This window comes from Scatophagus argus, chromosome 11 (genome assembly GCF_020382885.2).
Source record: "Scatophagus argus isolate fScaArg1 chromosome 11, fScaArg1.pri, whole genome shotgun sequence".
Taxonomy (NCBI): domain Eukaryota; kingdom Metazoa; phylum Chordata; class Actinopteri; family Scatophagidae; genus Scatophagus; species Scatophagus argus.
Window position 1 is genome coordinate 22,947,311 of NC_058503.1, and position 13,249 is coordinate 22,960,559.

Here is a 13,249-nt window from a genome sequence, read left to right on the forward strand (position 1 = left end):
GCAGCTCCGTCACGGTGATCAGTTCAGCAATAAGACCGGAACAGTGATTATTGTGCTTTCAAATTAAAAGCGCTCCTGCTCGTGGCCTTTACATAAGGAAATGCGATCTGTCAGTGGTTGATGTCACGTGGTTTGGCGTTAAAACACTACAGCAGTTAATCATACTTGATAAAGTGTGTTAACTGTGCTTTGCGTGTTGGATCGTTATCACTTTAAATTTTAACAAACGATTTAACCATTCTCCTCCTGCATTCAGAAGTAGTTTAAATGAATAAACCGTGTACACCCTCGTTTTATTATGTAATTTAATATATAAACACACAATGAATTGTTAACTATTTCACCTTTTAGAGGCATATAAAGGCCAAGACGACAGGTCAGATCATGTGGCACTGTTTCTATAAGGGGAACTGAGATAAAAAGAGTGACGGGATTCGCTGCATTTTGCTGCTTATATGATATTTTAATTTATGTGATAACGGTGACGTGATAAAACTCTGTCTTTGATTTGCGCTTATACAATCACATGAGCTCATCTCAAGTTCAACACTTGAGTCCTCTGTGGCTTTTTGGTTTGACTTGGACATTATTTTGAAAGTTCAACCGGAACTCCACATACACTTTCCACTCGCACTTGCAGTGGTTGTCTCGCGGCGCTGCCTCGGCGGAGCAAAGCGGAGAGTCGAGCGGAGGTCGCCCGTGCTGAGCAGAGACGATGAACTTCTGAAGTGCCACCATTAACCCGAAATATGTCAGCATCAGCCATGACGACCACCGCTTTTCGCGCGGGCCTTCTCTTCTGCTGCCTCCATAACGTCGTCGGTAAGTTTTGTCCGCTAGCCGTTAGCTTGCTAACGTTCGGCGTGTGTTGTTGGACTGGCGGGTAATGTTAGCGATTGTTATCCGTTTTTGACATGATGTGAGTTTGTCTTAAGGGTGTACCAGCTGTATGTACATCCAGCTGAAGTATTGGCCCAATGTTACATCTCCCCGACACCGCCCCGCGTTACGTTTGTGGCGTATTAACGTGATGTCTTTAATTGATGAAGTCAAGCACCGGACGCGTTTGTTACTGTAAGCTAGCTGTTGTAACTGCTACATGTCAGCCCACCTCATGTTTCCACTCCAAAAAACCCCACCGGTGTTTTGACGATCGGTTTTAGTCTCGTACAAGAGGACAGCCAGCGGAGCGAATCATTTACGGAAATCAGCCGCACTGTGAAAATACTCCGCTCCAAGTCCTGCGTTCAAAAGGTCACTACCCAGTGATAGCGCACCGAAAGCAAAAGTACTCCTGGGACAGTGAAGTGTTGTCCTGTCATTGTGTTTCTGTTTTATCAGATGTGTTGGGATTGATGTTCCTGCTGTACCAAAGTGTCATTTTAATTTGATGTTCGAGCTCCTTTCTGTGCTGTTGGCTTCTGTCATCCACACTCGGTAAGGTCATCGTGTCTTTGTAGCCAGACGTGGTTTTCGTGTGATGATTCATTTTCCAGCCGATCCCAGAGGCCTCTTAAAGACTTAGTTCATGTGAGGAGGGAGGAGAAGTTTCTCAACACGTCAAGGAACTCATGCATTTCACAGCACAGGAAAAAAACGTGAAACGTAACTAAAATCTCCATACAAATGTGGTGGAGTGAAAGCTCCTGACCTCTCACATGTTGTGGACTGCAAGTATAAAGTTGTACCAAATACTCAAATGAAGTACAAGTGCTTAGAATTTCGACTGAAGTACACAATCAACTACATTCCACAATTTGTTGTGATCTTGTTGTGGTTTTATCAGAAGTACACCTACCAGTCCACACATGGTTATAATTATTAGTGGTTAGATTTACTAACAGACCAAAGAAGAAGTAGCTGCTGATAACAAGTCTGACACACGCACACACACACACACACACACACACACACAAAAACACACAAAACATTCCGGGGCAAAACTCCCCTCGGAGAAACAGAAAGTACTCGCTGTGTGCTGTGAGTCTGCACTTCCTGTTGGATTACATGGATTTCAGAGTTTCAACATTTGGGATTAGTTCAGGCGATATGAGCGTTGAGCAGCACAGTTCACCACATCACCGTCTCTTCGACACAAGCGTGCAGAGGAAGTGTGTACACCCAAGACTGCCAAGTAAACAGTTTCAGTGTGCAGCCGAGCTCTTCCTGACCTTGGAGTGAAATAATCTGTGTTTGTGTTTAAAGAGGATCTGTTGAGGTTCGGCGGAAGGGAGTCATCCTCACTTTGTGACTTTCTTCCTCCTCTTCTCCTGATTAAAAATCGGACTGTTTTGAATAAAGGCAGACAGAACACCTTGCTGGTCACAGAATACAGCATGTGAGCTGTTTAAAGGATGTTGAGTTTAAGTTACTGTGCTGGTCTGATGATAAGGCGAAATGTCCATCTGGTCGTTCACATTTGGCATCAGATGCACCACCCTGAAACGGGCGTGTACAGAGAGTGTTGCGTTATGAGATGTTTATAGTCACGTTGTTGCTAGGCTAACCCGAGTCTAGTTGCAGTTTAGGCAGCCATAAACTAGCCTGCAGGAGTTTCTGAAGGCTGAAAGCAAAACGAGTCTGAAGTATCACCTGACGTCTTAAAGAAGCTCCGTTGCCAGCTATTTTGATAATTCATCAATCACTTTAGTCATTTTTCAAGCAAAAATGTCAAACATTTGCTGGTTTGTCAGTTTCTTTAATGCAGATATGTTATAAATATGTATATAACTGTAGGAACAAAACAGTCTTTGTGATGAGCTATACTAATGTGGAATTTATGTTCTGCTTTCAAGGTTTTACTTCATGTTTCACTTTTAAGACAGAAGAGGCTTTAAGGACGAGGCCTCTGGAAGTGTTTGTCTGGTAACCGGTCTGATAGAAAGGGTCCAGACTGGTTGCTGTTTGACGTCTGTCCTGCTGGACTGAGACACAAGCCATCCGACAGAGCTGTTAAAGTCACGCGCATCAGATTCATCGTTTCGCTTTTCCATTTGACTGGGTTTGTGTCTCGCTGTGTGAATCATTGAAGTAGTTTCACTCGTGCTGTGCCACCCCTGGAGAGCCTGAGCCGTCGCTCGGTGCTGTGGACCTTGTACCTGCGGGGGCGGGTTGCTCTCTCAGCCACCGCTGTGTTTAACGTCTGTGATTTTTGATTTAAACATTGTTGCTTTGCCATAGTTTTTTCATTCATAAAGATCAACAGATGGTAGATTCTTCTTCCCAAACAAATCAACAGAGCATCTGAAAAGGAAAATAAGGCCAACACGTGAGAGTTACCTGCCGTGCCGGTCAGCTGGTTGTTTTCAGGTATGCGGGATGAATGCCGGAGGTGCGGCTGAGGTGTGGAATGACGTGTGTGATGGAAATTTGCTCTGTGGATAAAAGCAAGTGGTTTGAGTTTCACAGAAAAGAGGAATTACACAAGAAAAGGAGTGAGAAACACTGATTCAGTCCACAGGCAGCCCAACAAACAACAGACACACAACCATGCACAACCCCACACAGGAAGCACCGGGCAGAGCCGCCATCCTGCCTTTAGCTACCTGCGTTTGTCCCCCAAACGTTTCCTGTTTTGGTTCAGTCACGCGGGAGGTCGAAACAGCTTTCATCTCTTTCGCACAGTTTTCCCCTTTTCTTTCTGAGCCCGCAGGTGTTGCCGAGTGCTGCTCCGTCCACAGGTGTTTTCACCCCTGAAGGCCAAAACGAGTTCAGTGATTCTCTGTTTCTTTGGTTTGTTCCTCTTTAAGGCTGCCACAGATTTAGCCTGGACTTTCCAGAGTCCCGTCAGACATTACACAAAACAGAATGATGAAAGCACTTGTTTTGTTCTCCTTTCGGTGTTATTAATATTGGTGACACTCGTGAGCTCTTCTCTGTTTCATCTGTTTCTGAGTCTTAAGGGATTCATGTCAACGTATTGTTTCCAAATGTTTCTCTAAAAACAAACAAACAAACAAAGCCAGCAGCTCACGATTATTAACTCAGCAGTTATATTTATATTGTAAGTCACTGCTGTAACACTTTAAAGGAACAGTTCACCCCAAAATAAAATTTCGGTGATTATCTCGTCAGCCTCACACTGATGAGAAATCGGATGAAGCATAACATTTCTGCAGCTATTCTGACATTGTATTGTGTGTCCCAGGTGTGTTGTTCCTCTGTGGGCTCTGGTGTTGTTTGTTTTGGCTGAATCCTGCGTGCTCCCATCCTGTTGCCAGAAATACTTCATGGACTGGAGCACGAGATCGACATTAACCTGCTGCTGAAAACAGTCCCCAAAAGCTGCACAATTTCCTCTGGTCTCAGTAACTGTTGCTAAATAGAATAGAATAGAATAGAAAGCTTTTATTGTCATTGTACAGGTACAACGGGATTTCCGCTTTCCCATAAACTGCAGCGAGCAGCTGTTTGGGAAAAGGAAAGCTAATGCGTTATCAGCACAAGAACTGCAACATTTTGACAGTTGTTTTTGTCATGTTATAATAACCGATAGACGCCATCATCTCGCTCTGTGTGAGAACATGCAGAGCGAGTCTGAACGTAGCTCAGCTTCATGGCTGAGACACCAATAGACTGTTAACTCAAAACATTTACTCTTAAACACAAACGGCAAGTCCACTTTAAGAAAAAAATAATATTTATTAAACAAACCGGATCAAGACGGGTGCAGAAAAGGTAAAGTATAGCTCACAAACAGTGAGCACAGCGTAACTGTGCGTTAGGCTAAAGAAAATAAAACAACTGCAAGGTGATATTAGGTGACACGTCATGTTTGTAGTCAAGCTGTGATATGCAAACTTTACATTCCACTTGTGTCTCTGACTGACTGTAAATGAAACACTCAAAATTAAAGAAATATTCTTCAAACCAGCAGACCGAGGCCTTCTACTGCGTTCTTCAGTCTGTCTGTCTCTAGTGGGTTGGACTGATCCAGTATAGTGAAAACAAGGGGGGTGAAACCTGTGAAACCAGGGTGCTCTGAAAACACCCGCGTTAGCACTTGGTACTTTCCTCCTGATGAAATTAACATGGCAAAAAATCGACCAATCAGATTTTTGGTCTAGCCAGAACATAGCGACCAATAAATGGACGAGTCCACTGGGAGATTACAGCCCTCCAGTATTTGGAGCTGATGCACATTTGTGTCCAAATTTAGAATAAGTACAATTTACTCACCCCTTCCAATCCACCACATATTGTATTTTTATAGTCCATAACATAAATGCTATTATATTCTGCTATTATTAGAAACATTTAAAGAATAAGACAAAGAACACTGACACTTTATCCTCACTTCCAGTGATGAATAGCACATGAATCAGTCAAGCCAGTGATTGTTTGTAGCCGTCTGATATCCATTTTTTGGTATTGGTTGATGAAATGCTGCCACGTCGTCATGTGTCTGTTTCAGCGGGAGAACAGCTGGCCACACCCCACAACGTTACCATGGTGACGCTGAACACCAATTACACGCTGAGCTGGGACTGGGACGAGGGCGCCGCAGAGAGTCATGCTGTCACCTTCACCACCCAATACGTGCCGTAAGTCTCACGAACACGCCCATCACACGCGTCGGAGCGTCTGGCGCGGTTTGTCAGGAGGGACGAGCCGACTAGAGGAAGCAGCTCGAAAAGGTGATGATTCGAGCCAGAAGTTGACTTGAAGCCAGACGTTCCTGCACTTGGAGAGCTGAGAGGAACAACATGAAGTGCTGGCAAACTGGAATATAAAAGTTTAAAACTCATGTGTTGTCTTCCTCTTGAACAACATTTCAGTCTGAAAAGGCGCCAGAAACGCTGATTTAAATCGTCCCGTGAATGTTTAAATCAAGAAGGTCTCACTCCAGACTTCCAGGACCTTCTTTTTCGTCAACATGTTCTGTGGTCGTTCTGTGGTGTGCTTGACATGTTTTTCCTCTTTCCATCAGGAGGTTCAAGCTGAAGTTCAAGAGTGTGAACTGGAATGTGGTGTGCAACAACGCTTCACCCAGGTCATGTGACCTGACGCACGTCAACCTGCACTTCAAGGGCATCTATGTGCTTCGTGTCCGAGCAAACCTGAAGAACACACACTCCAACTGGGTGCAGAAGGAGTTCTGCCCTGATAAAGATGGTGAGAGGGAGGGATGAGACGTGGAGGGAGGGCAGACGTTCAGGCCGAAACTGAAAGATGACAGGTTGTGATCTGTGGAGGTCCGTCTGAACGTGGTGGCGGTGGCGGCGGACAGGATGAGGCAGCCGTGCGCCGCACACAGGGACATTTCTGAGCTGAGCTGTTGTCTGTCAGCGTTTCACACATTCACCGTCAGAGACCGACGCTCTGTTTGACGAGCTCGTGTGATGGCATGTGGCAAACGTTCACGGTCGACAGCTTGGCTGAAAAATGTCTCCTGTTGTTGTGCTCTTTGAACACAGCGATTCTCTCTCAGCGTATCAGACGAGCTGCCTTTGATCCCACACTGTGAGGAAACTTGTTTCTCTTCAGGGCTCTGGGGCACAAAGCTGTTCACTTCGGTTTCAGCCCCACTTGCCCTGAATGCGGACCCAGATAATTTAGTTGGTTGAACACATGGTGTCACGTGGAGCTCCAAATCAAGCCTCCGTCTCTCTGTTCTCCTGCCAGCTGACGTGGGTCCTCCGAGCAGAGTGGACCTGGCTCCTGCCGGAGGCCTCCTGGACGTCATCATCAAAGACCCCCTGTCCTCCACCAACACGTCCATGAAGGAGCTGATTCAAGATCTGTACTACCAGATCGTCTACTGGGAAGACTCTCCAGACGCACAGGTGGGGAACTCTGACCGACGGCGGCTCCCTCATCCATCCTCCTCTTTGTGTTTGTATTAGAAGCCGTGTTCACGCTTCACTTTTATCCTCTTTGGTCCTGGAAGACACCTGGTGAGGCTGCAGCAGAGCGCCTGCCTGCTCTCTCTGATGCTGTTGTGTTGGTTTGTTGGTTTTGGCGTTTCCTGTCTGTGTTAGGAGGAGGCTGAATGTCACGCGAGAAAGAGAACCTGATTTCCTGCCAGCTGTGTTTGTGTAGAAGCGTGAAACAGGAGTGTCTTCATGTTAGATGAGGAAGATGCAGGTTGCAACAGAACATCCTGAAATAAACCACAGCTGACGCGATCGTCACATGATTTGGACGAAGGCCACAATACGTACAGTTAAAAAATCAAAACGAAAAAACAAACGTGTGCTTCAAAAGTGCGTGTGCACATTTAACGGATTTAACAGAAATTACGTTTGCTCAGTTTTTTTTTTTCTATCAGTCTGCTGAGTATTTTGTAAGCTGATGAGATTCACTTCCAAATGAAATTCCACGACAGACTGATGAAAAAGCTCTCAAAGGGCACCACTAAACGACCAGCTGGTCATCGGCGCTGCTGCCGGCGCTGCAGCCGGCGCTACACTGTTCTTTACTGTGCATGTAAGAAGAGCTGCTGATGTGCAGAAGCCAATGGCAGAGCTTAATGAACGACTGCTTGATATGTTTGTTTAATTTGACTGACAGAATGAATCTTCTCCCACCAGCGAGCCTAAATGTGAACGACTGCATGTTTTATAAGCATCATTTCACTGGAAATGAAAATGAAACTTTGCTGCTTGTTCTGAAGTCTCTGTAGGGAGCACGTGACATAATGTGATGTGGGCTCACAGTGACAGATATTTGATTCCCAAACACACGACCTGTGAGCCAACGTCGGGTCTCGGCGGCGTCTGACTGGAGACGTTAGTGCGTTCAAACACCAGATAGGGTTTTACTGCCCTCGCGAAGAGGCACCGGAGGGATTTAGAAGAATAGATTTTCAAATAAAGTTTTTCCTGTAAATGTAGAAACAGGAAATCTAATCGCTGACATTTTATTGTCTTCAAAATGCTGTGGTTCATCAGACCATCAGTCATAACACTGAGGGAGTGCAGACTGATTGTGGTCACCACAAAGTGACTCTAATGGACTTCAGTGTGTGTCGGGACACCCCAGCTGGGCCCGTACTCTTACACCGTGTCAGTATGTTGTTTGGGGGTAGAGACATACAGAATGTGAAGCTCTCATTTGCCTTTCAGGCCTCAGGAATTCAGACGCTGAGCAGCCAAGCCAACGTGGTGACGCTGCCGAACCTGAAGGCCTGGACCATGTACTGTGTGAGAGTCCAGTCTGGCACCACCTTCTACAACAAGAGCAGCAGCTTCACCTCACCGCAGTGCAGGCAGACCGAAGGTAGGACAGCTTACACTGACACAGAGACGCCTGACGCGATCAGGATCCCCTCCCAGCTGCTGAAGACTGGGATCTCTGCAGCTCTAACCACTCGGTCTCCATGCTGGGGGTGTGTGTGTATAACAGGCGTGTGTGTGTCTCTGTTTGTTCTCACAGGTGTGACTCCCTGGTGGCTCATCTTCTTGTGCTTCCTGGGTTCTCTGGGGATCTGCTTCATCATCATGCTGGTCGCGATCTGTGGCTTCTATAGCATCTACAAGATGGTGAAGGCAGTGTTCTTCCCTCGCACTCAGCTGCCCCCACACTTTCAGGAGGTGCGAAGCCACAGTTTGCCTTATCTCTGAGCGCAGACAGACAGACAGACGAGCTCGCTTTGGTGCTCGGGAGTCCTGCCAAAATTCCACCCACAGGAGTGTGTTTTTTGCTCCTTGGCAACTGACTTCCACTGCAGTCAGTCAGGAACCAGAATCAGTTGATGAAATTCAAATGAAAAGCCGCTTTACCGTCACTGTTGTGTACATGAGCACATCTCTGAGGCTTCAGCACTGGAATGTTTTCAGCTGATCTTCCCACAGTTTAAACACTGAATTGTGTCTCTCCATCCTCCTCCTCCTTCCTTTAGCTTCTGTGTGACTCCCCTGACTCGGACATCCCTCGCCTCCTCACGTCGGATTCTGAGTCTGAGCTCTTGTGCGATAAGGTGATCATCTGTCCAGAGTCGGTCCTGGAAGTCCACCATGCCCCATCAGGCCTGGAGCCAGACAGCAGGTGGGCTCGTTCTCCGTGTTTCCCGTTCACAAAGTGCACTCAATGAGACATTAGTTGTTACATTTTGGAGCCACCAGATGCTTTTTGTCATGAAGCGAATGAATTAATGTACGTCCCCTTTGTGTCCCCAGTGGCAGACACAGCCGGCAGGACAGCAGCAGCAGCAGAGACTCGGGAGTTTACTCCACAGGGGGCAGCTCGGGGCTGCAGCAGCCCAGCAGCGGCCTCACCTCCGCAGGTCCCGAGACCTCCTCCATCCCCGGTCAGGGCTGCCTGGGTGTGGAGCAGATGAAGATGCAGGACTTGGCTCCAGGGCTCAAGAGCCGACCTGCCGTCGCGGACGAGGGAGTCGTGGACATGTTCATGTGAGGGCTCGGGAAGAGCGTGAAGGGAAGACAGAGGTTTGTGCCTTCCCCCGCCCCGCTGACGAGCAACAGACGCACCAGGAGGTGATCTGCTGAGGTGTCACTCCAATGACGTCTCGCTGCCAATAAGGAAGTGCAGCCGCTGCTGGTTTAAGTTTGCTGCACGTTAGGACTGCAGAGAAGTTGGACGTTTTGACTGTAACTTCTCCAATGAAAAACTGCCTCAGGAGGCTTTGAAGTCAACATAGTACAAATATCAAACTGTTCTCAAAAAATATTAAATAATGGAGTGCAATGGCATCTTTAATTGTTTTATGTATCCGAAATGAATATTTAACACTTTTTAAAAAATTCAAATAATCATTCTGGAAAATTCACAAAATATCTTTGAGTAGATGTGAGGTGTTTTTTATGCAGGACCAATTAACGATGTGAGCAAAGCTCGTTAATACTGAACACAATCAAAAGTGAAAACTAGTGGAGCTTTTGAAATTTTCTTTGTTCAGATCAAAACTTGTCTACTTTTATTCACTTGATTACTGTGAAACATTGTGACCCCGCTGAGGGAGCTCGGAGCCTCAGCTCTGCGTCGAGGTCCTGACAGTCCTGCAGGGACCCCGTTGGTTCGGCTGCACTGTGGGACTCTGACTGCTGCTCGTTATGTGGCCCCTCATCAGTTCGAATGGGGCGGACAAAATAACAGAAACACCTGCAGCAGGCTGGAGCCAGCAGGTGTAGTCTGTCTGCCTGATGGCTGAGGTACTGAGCGGCGTTACTGCAGTAACCGCAGCGTAGCGCAGTACAGGTCGGCAGCGAAGGCGGCGCTGGTCGCTGCGAGGGGAGACGTCTTTGTTGTGTCATTTAACTTTTTGCTGAAACGTCTCATTTCAGAGAATTTAAACTTCAAAACAAGTTGCATCAGGCCTCATGCTGAAATCTTTCTGTGTTTCAACTACGGAAATGAAGTAAACATATTTCTCTTATCGGCAGCCAACATTATGAAAGCTCAGATTTGTTTTTCTCACCAACAATAAGCTTGTGTTAAAGGTTAAAAAAGCTTGTATTGTTTAATCTCCTACAGCCTCTGCCATGTTTGTTTTTCTTTGCTCTTATGACGTTTTATTTGTCTCAAAGACTTTTTCCTCATATGTTTTTTATAATGTTTTATTTTTGTTCATCTTGTGGGCATTTTTATGTTCTTGAGAGAGAAACGTGGTCGTTTGGAAGAGATTGAATTGATGCGCTTGCAGCTCGGCAGTCGACCGCAGGTCTTCCTGCGTCTTCACGCATGTTTTACCTCACGCGTTTATCCACGTCTGCTCTGCTAAGCAGCTTTCATCGCTTCTGTCTGCTTCACAACAACAGACTCGTAAATCATAAATTCTTTGGCGTACGGCGGACATTTAGAGGCGGCGAGTGTTGCGAGGAAACCTTTGGAGCTGGTAGAAAACCAGTCCGGTTTGTGATGAAATTTCCTCAAGCTCGGCTTTCTTTGTTGCCTCAACATTTTGCCTGTCTGTTGTCACGTCTGTTGTCACGTCTGTTGCAACTGTGCATAAACACACAGCTTCGCTATGTGCTGGTCGAGTGTGTGTTGCCAAAGCAGTGATGATGTCAGCGTCTGTCTCACGTCCACCATCTGCTGTGTCCACCCACACGGACAGCCGTATAGTGTAATAAAGCACCTCTTGTGCCAAACCTTGGTGTCAGAATGAGTGATTGTACACACACACACACACACACACACACACACAGATCCTCAGCTCCTGGTCTAAAGAGTCAGGGTACCCGGATTTGTCGTGACGTTTTCTGTAACTCTGGACTTGTCCTGATCTCAGTCTTTGCTTTGCATTTTCGGCTACTTTATACTTCCACTCCATGTATTTTGGAGGCTCACGTTGTGCTTTTTGCTCCACTGTTTTCCTGATTCCGATTCCTGAACCCCTGAAGATCACATCAAAACTACGTGGACGGACAAACAGCAGCACAGAAATAATGAGAGCACCTCCGTGATCTCTTATTTCCTGGTTGTGGTGGAAAGTAACTGACTATAAAAGTCTGATGCCGTGTGCAGACTTTGACCTGACGGATTCTGTCTGTCCCACAATGCATTTAGGCCATCATCTCACCCGCCCAGGTTTATGTCCTTTCAGTCACACATGCCAGGTTTGTCCGCTTTCCATTTCACTTTCCTAATGGCTCCGGAAATGGGAGGAGGTGCCCCCACATGCCAACCACACCAGCCCAGACCAGTTCAGCGAGTCATCATGCCTGCTGCTGATTGTTGAGAAATTATGACACACAGGAAGTGAACCTTTCAGATTCGGGGAAAAAAAACAACACATTCATATGTCAAGGCGTGAAATCATGTGTAGCGAGACAGAATACAGAATGTGTTTCTATTCTCCTGTTCTGGTGTTACGGCAAAGCTGAATGAGTTTGCATATGAGCCGACAAACTAAACGGCTGTACGTGGATGTGTGCTGCTCAGAGGTTTATGGTCCATAACAGTGGACACAGTGGACACAGTGGACAGCAACACCCTCCTGAGCCGACCTCCCTCAGGAAAATGTTGCCCTCTGCTGAGCTGATTTGTTCATGGCCAAAGGTCTGACAGTTCAGCAAAACAGGCTGAAGTAACACCACCCTCATGTCCAGGAAGTGATCTCTGCATCCTGGGAGACGCACACATGAGGCAGGCTGCAGAGGGGTGACTAAAGTGACTAATGTGACTTGACCATCACACTCTGGCATCAACAGTAGCTGTGGTTTTGCAGTGAAAATGTCAATAACTATGGAACAAATGTTAATGTGATTGGCGTAAAAACCACTGACTGTATGGATCATTGCTTTGGCTCGTGTGGGGGCAGCCGTGGCCTAGAGGTTGGAGATGTGGCTTGTGATCAGAAGGTTGCTGGTTCGATTCCCCTACCGGGCAGGCAGGAAGAAATTTGAGTGTGGTGAAGTGATAATGTCCCCACCCCTCATTAGGGGTGGGGACATTATCACATAGCCGGCTGATGTGCCCTTGAGCAAGGCACTTAACCCCCAATATATATGCTCCCCGGGCGCTTGATGCAGCCCACTGCTCCTGTGTGTTTCACTGCATGTTGCATGTGTGTGTGTTACCATCAGTGATGGGTTAAATGCAGAGAAGTCATTTCCCAGTTTGGGATTAATAAAGTAACTTAAAAAATATCTGTGGAGATTCTCAGTCATCCAGGTCATATTCACGCAAAGAGTTAAGGCAAAAGGGGTTAGAAAAGGCGTCTGGACTTTAAAAAAAGAAAAAGAAAAAAGAAAGATTGGCCAAAAGTGACCCAACATCTGGACGCCCCCTGGCGGCTGGCTGCAGTACAGCTCATAAACTGTTCTGAATTTTAAGAACTTTTCAATAACCTCCTCTCCCTCTGACATATATATATTTTTGACATATCTTGTCATTGGAGGGAACTCACTCCAACGAAATTTGTGCTCTGCATTTAACCCACCCAAGTGACGTGCACACATTCATGTCCCATTAATGCGTGTCACTAACTCAGCTTCTTCCCTGGAGTCCTTGTGCTTTCTGGTCTCTCAGGTTCTCATGGATCGTGGTTGGACCTCCTGCTGTGGTCCTGCTCGAAACCTACTGCGATTACTACTGTTTAGTCATAATCTATTTTAATTCTGTTACGACTCTGTACAGCTACTACCATCATTACTGTTACTAATACTGCTATCATAATCACCATAGTACCTCCTGTATACTTCATTGTCATTATCTACAGTTCCAATATGTCTGTATTATTACTGCTGCTGTGCATCCCTCACCCCCACCCTCCTCTCTGTCTCTGTCTGTCTCTGTCTCTGTCTGTCTCTGTCTCTGTCTGTCTCTGTCTGTCTCTGTCTGTCTC

At 46.4% G+C, this 13,249-nt stretch overlaps 1 protein-coding gene across 1 annotated transcript; it reads left to right on the plus strand.

The window, feature by feature from the left end:
• The first annotated feature begins 613 nt into the window (after positions 1 to 613).
• Positions 614 to 11,051, plus strand: il10rb (interleukin 10 receptor, beta). Its single transcript, XM_046404199.1, has 8 exons — positions 614 to 822; positions 5,414 to 5,543; positions 5,930 to 6,114; positions 6,625 to 6,785; positions 8,067 to 8,220; positions 8,377 to 8,534; positions 8,843 to 8,988; positions 9,120 to 11,051. Exons 1-8 carry the CDS (start codon positions 750 to 752, stop codon positions 9,355 to 9,357), a joined length of 1,245 nt encoding a protein of 414 aa, XP_046260155.1. The 5' UTR covers positions 614 to 749; the 3' UTR covers positions 9,358 to 11,051.
• The last annotated feature ends 2,198 nt before the right edge of the window (positions 11,052 to 13,249 follow it).

Excerpts from the sequence above, each read along its gene's own strand:
- il10rb (XM_046404199.1), top strand. The coding sequence starts at position 750 with ATGTCAGCATCAGCCATGACGACCACCGCTTTTCGCGCGGGCCTTCTC. Across the intron at positions 6,115-6,624 it reads GTTCTGCCCTGATAAAGATG|CTGACGTGGGTCCTCCGAGC; the intron begins GTGAGAGGGAGG and ends TTCTCCTGCCAG. Across the intron at positions 8,535-8,842 it reads TGCCCCCACACTTTCAGGAG|CTTCTGTGTGACTCCCCTGA; the intron begins GTGCGAAGCCAC and ends TCCTTCCTTTAG.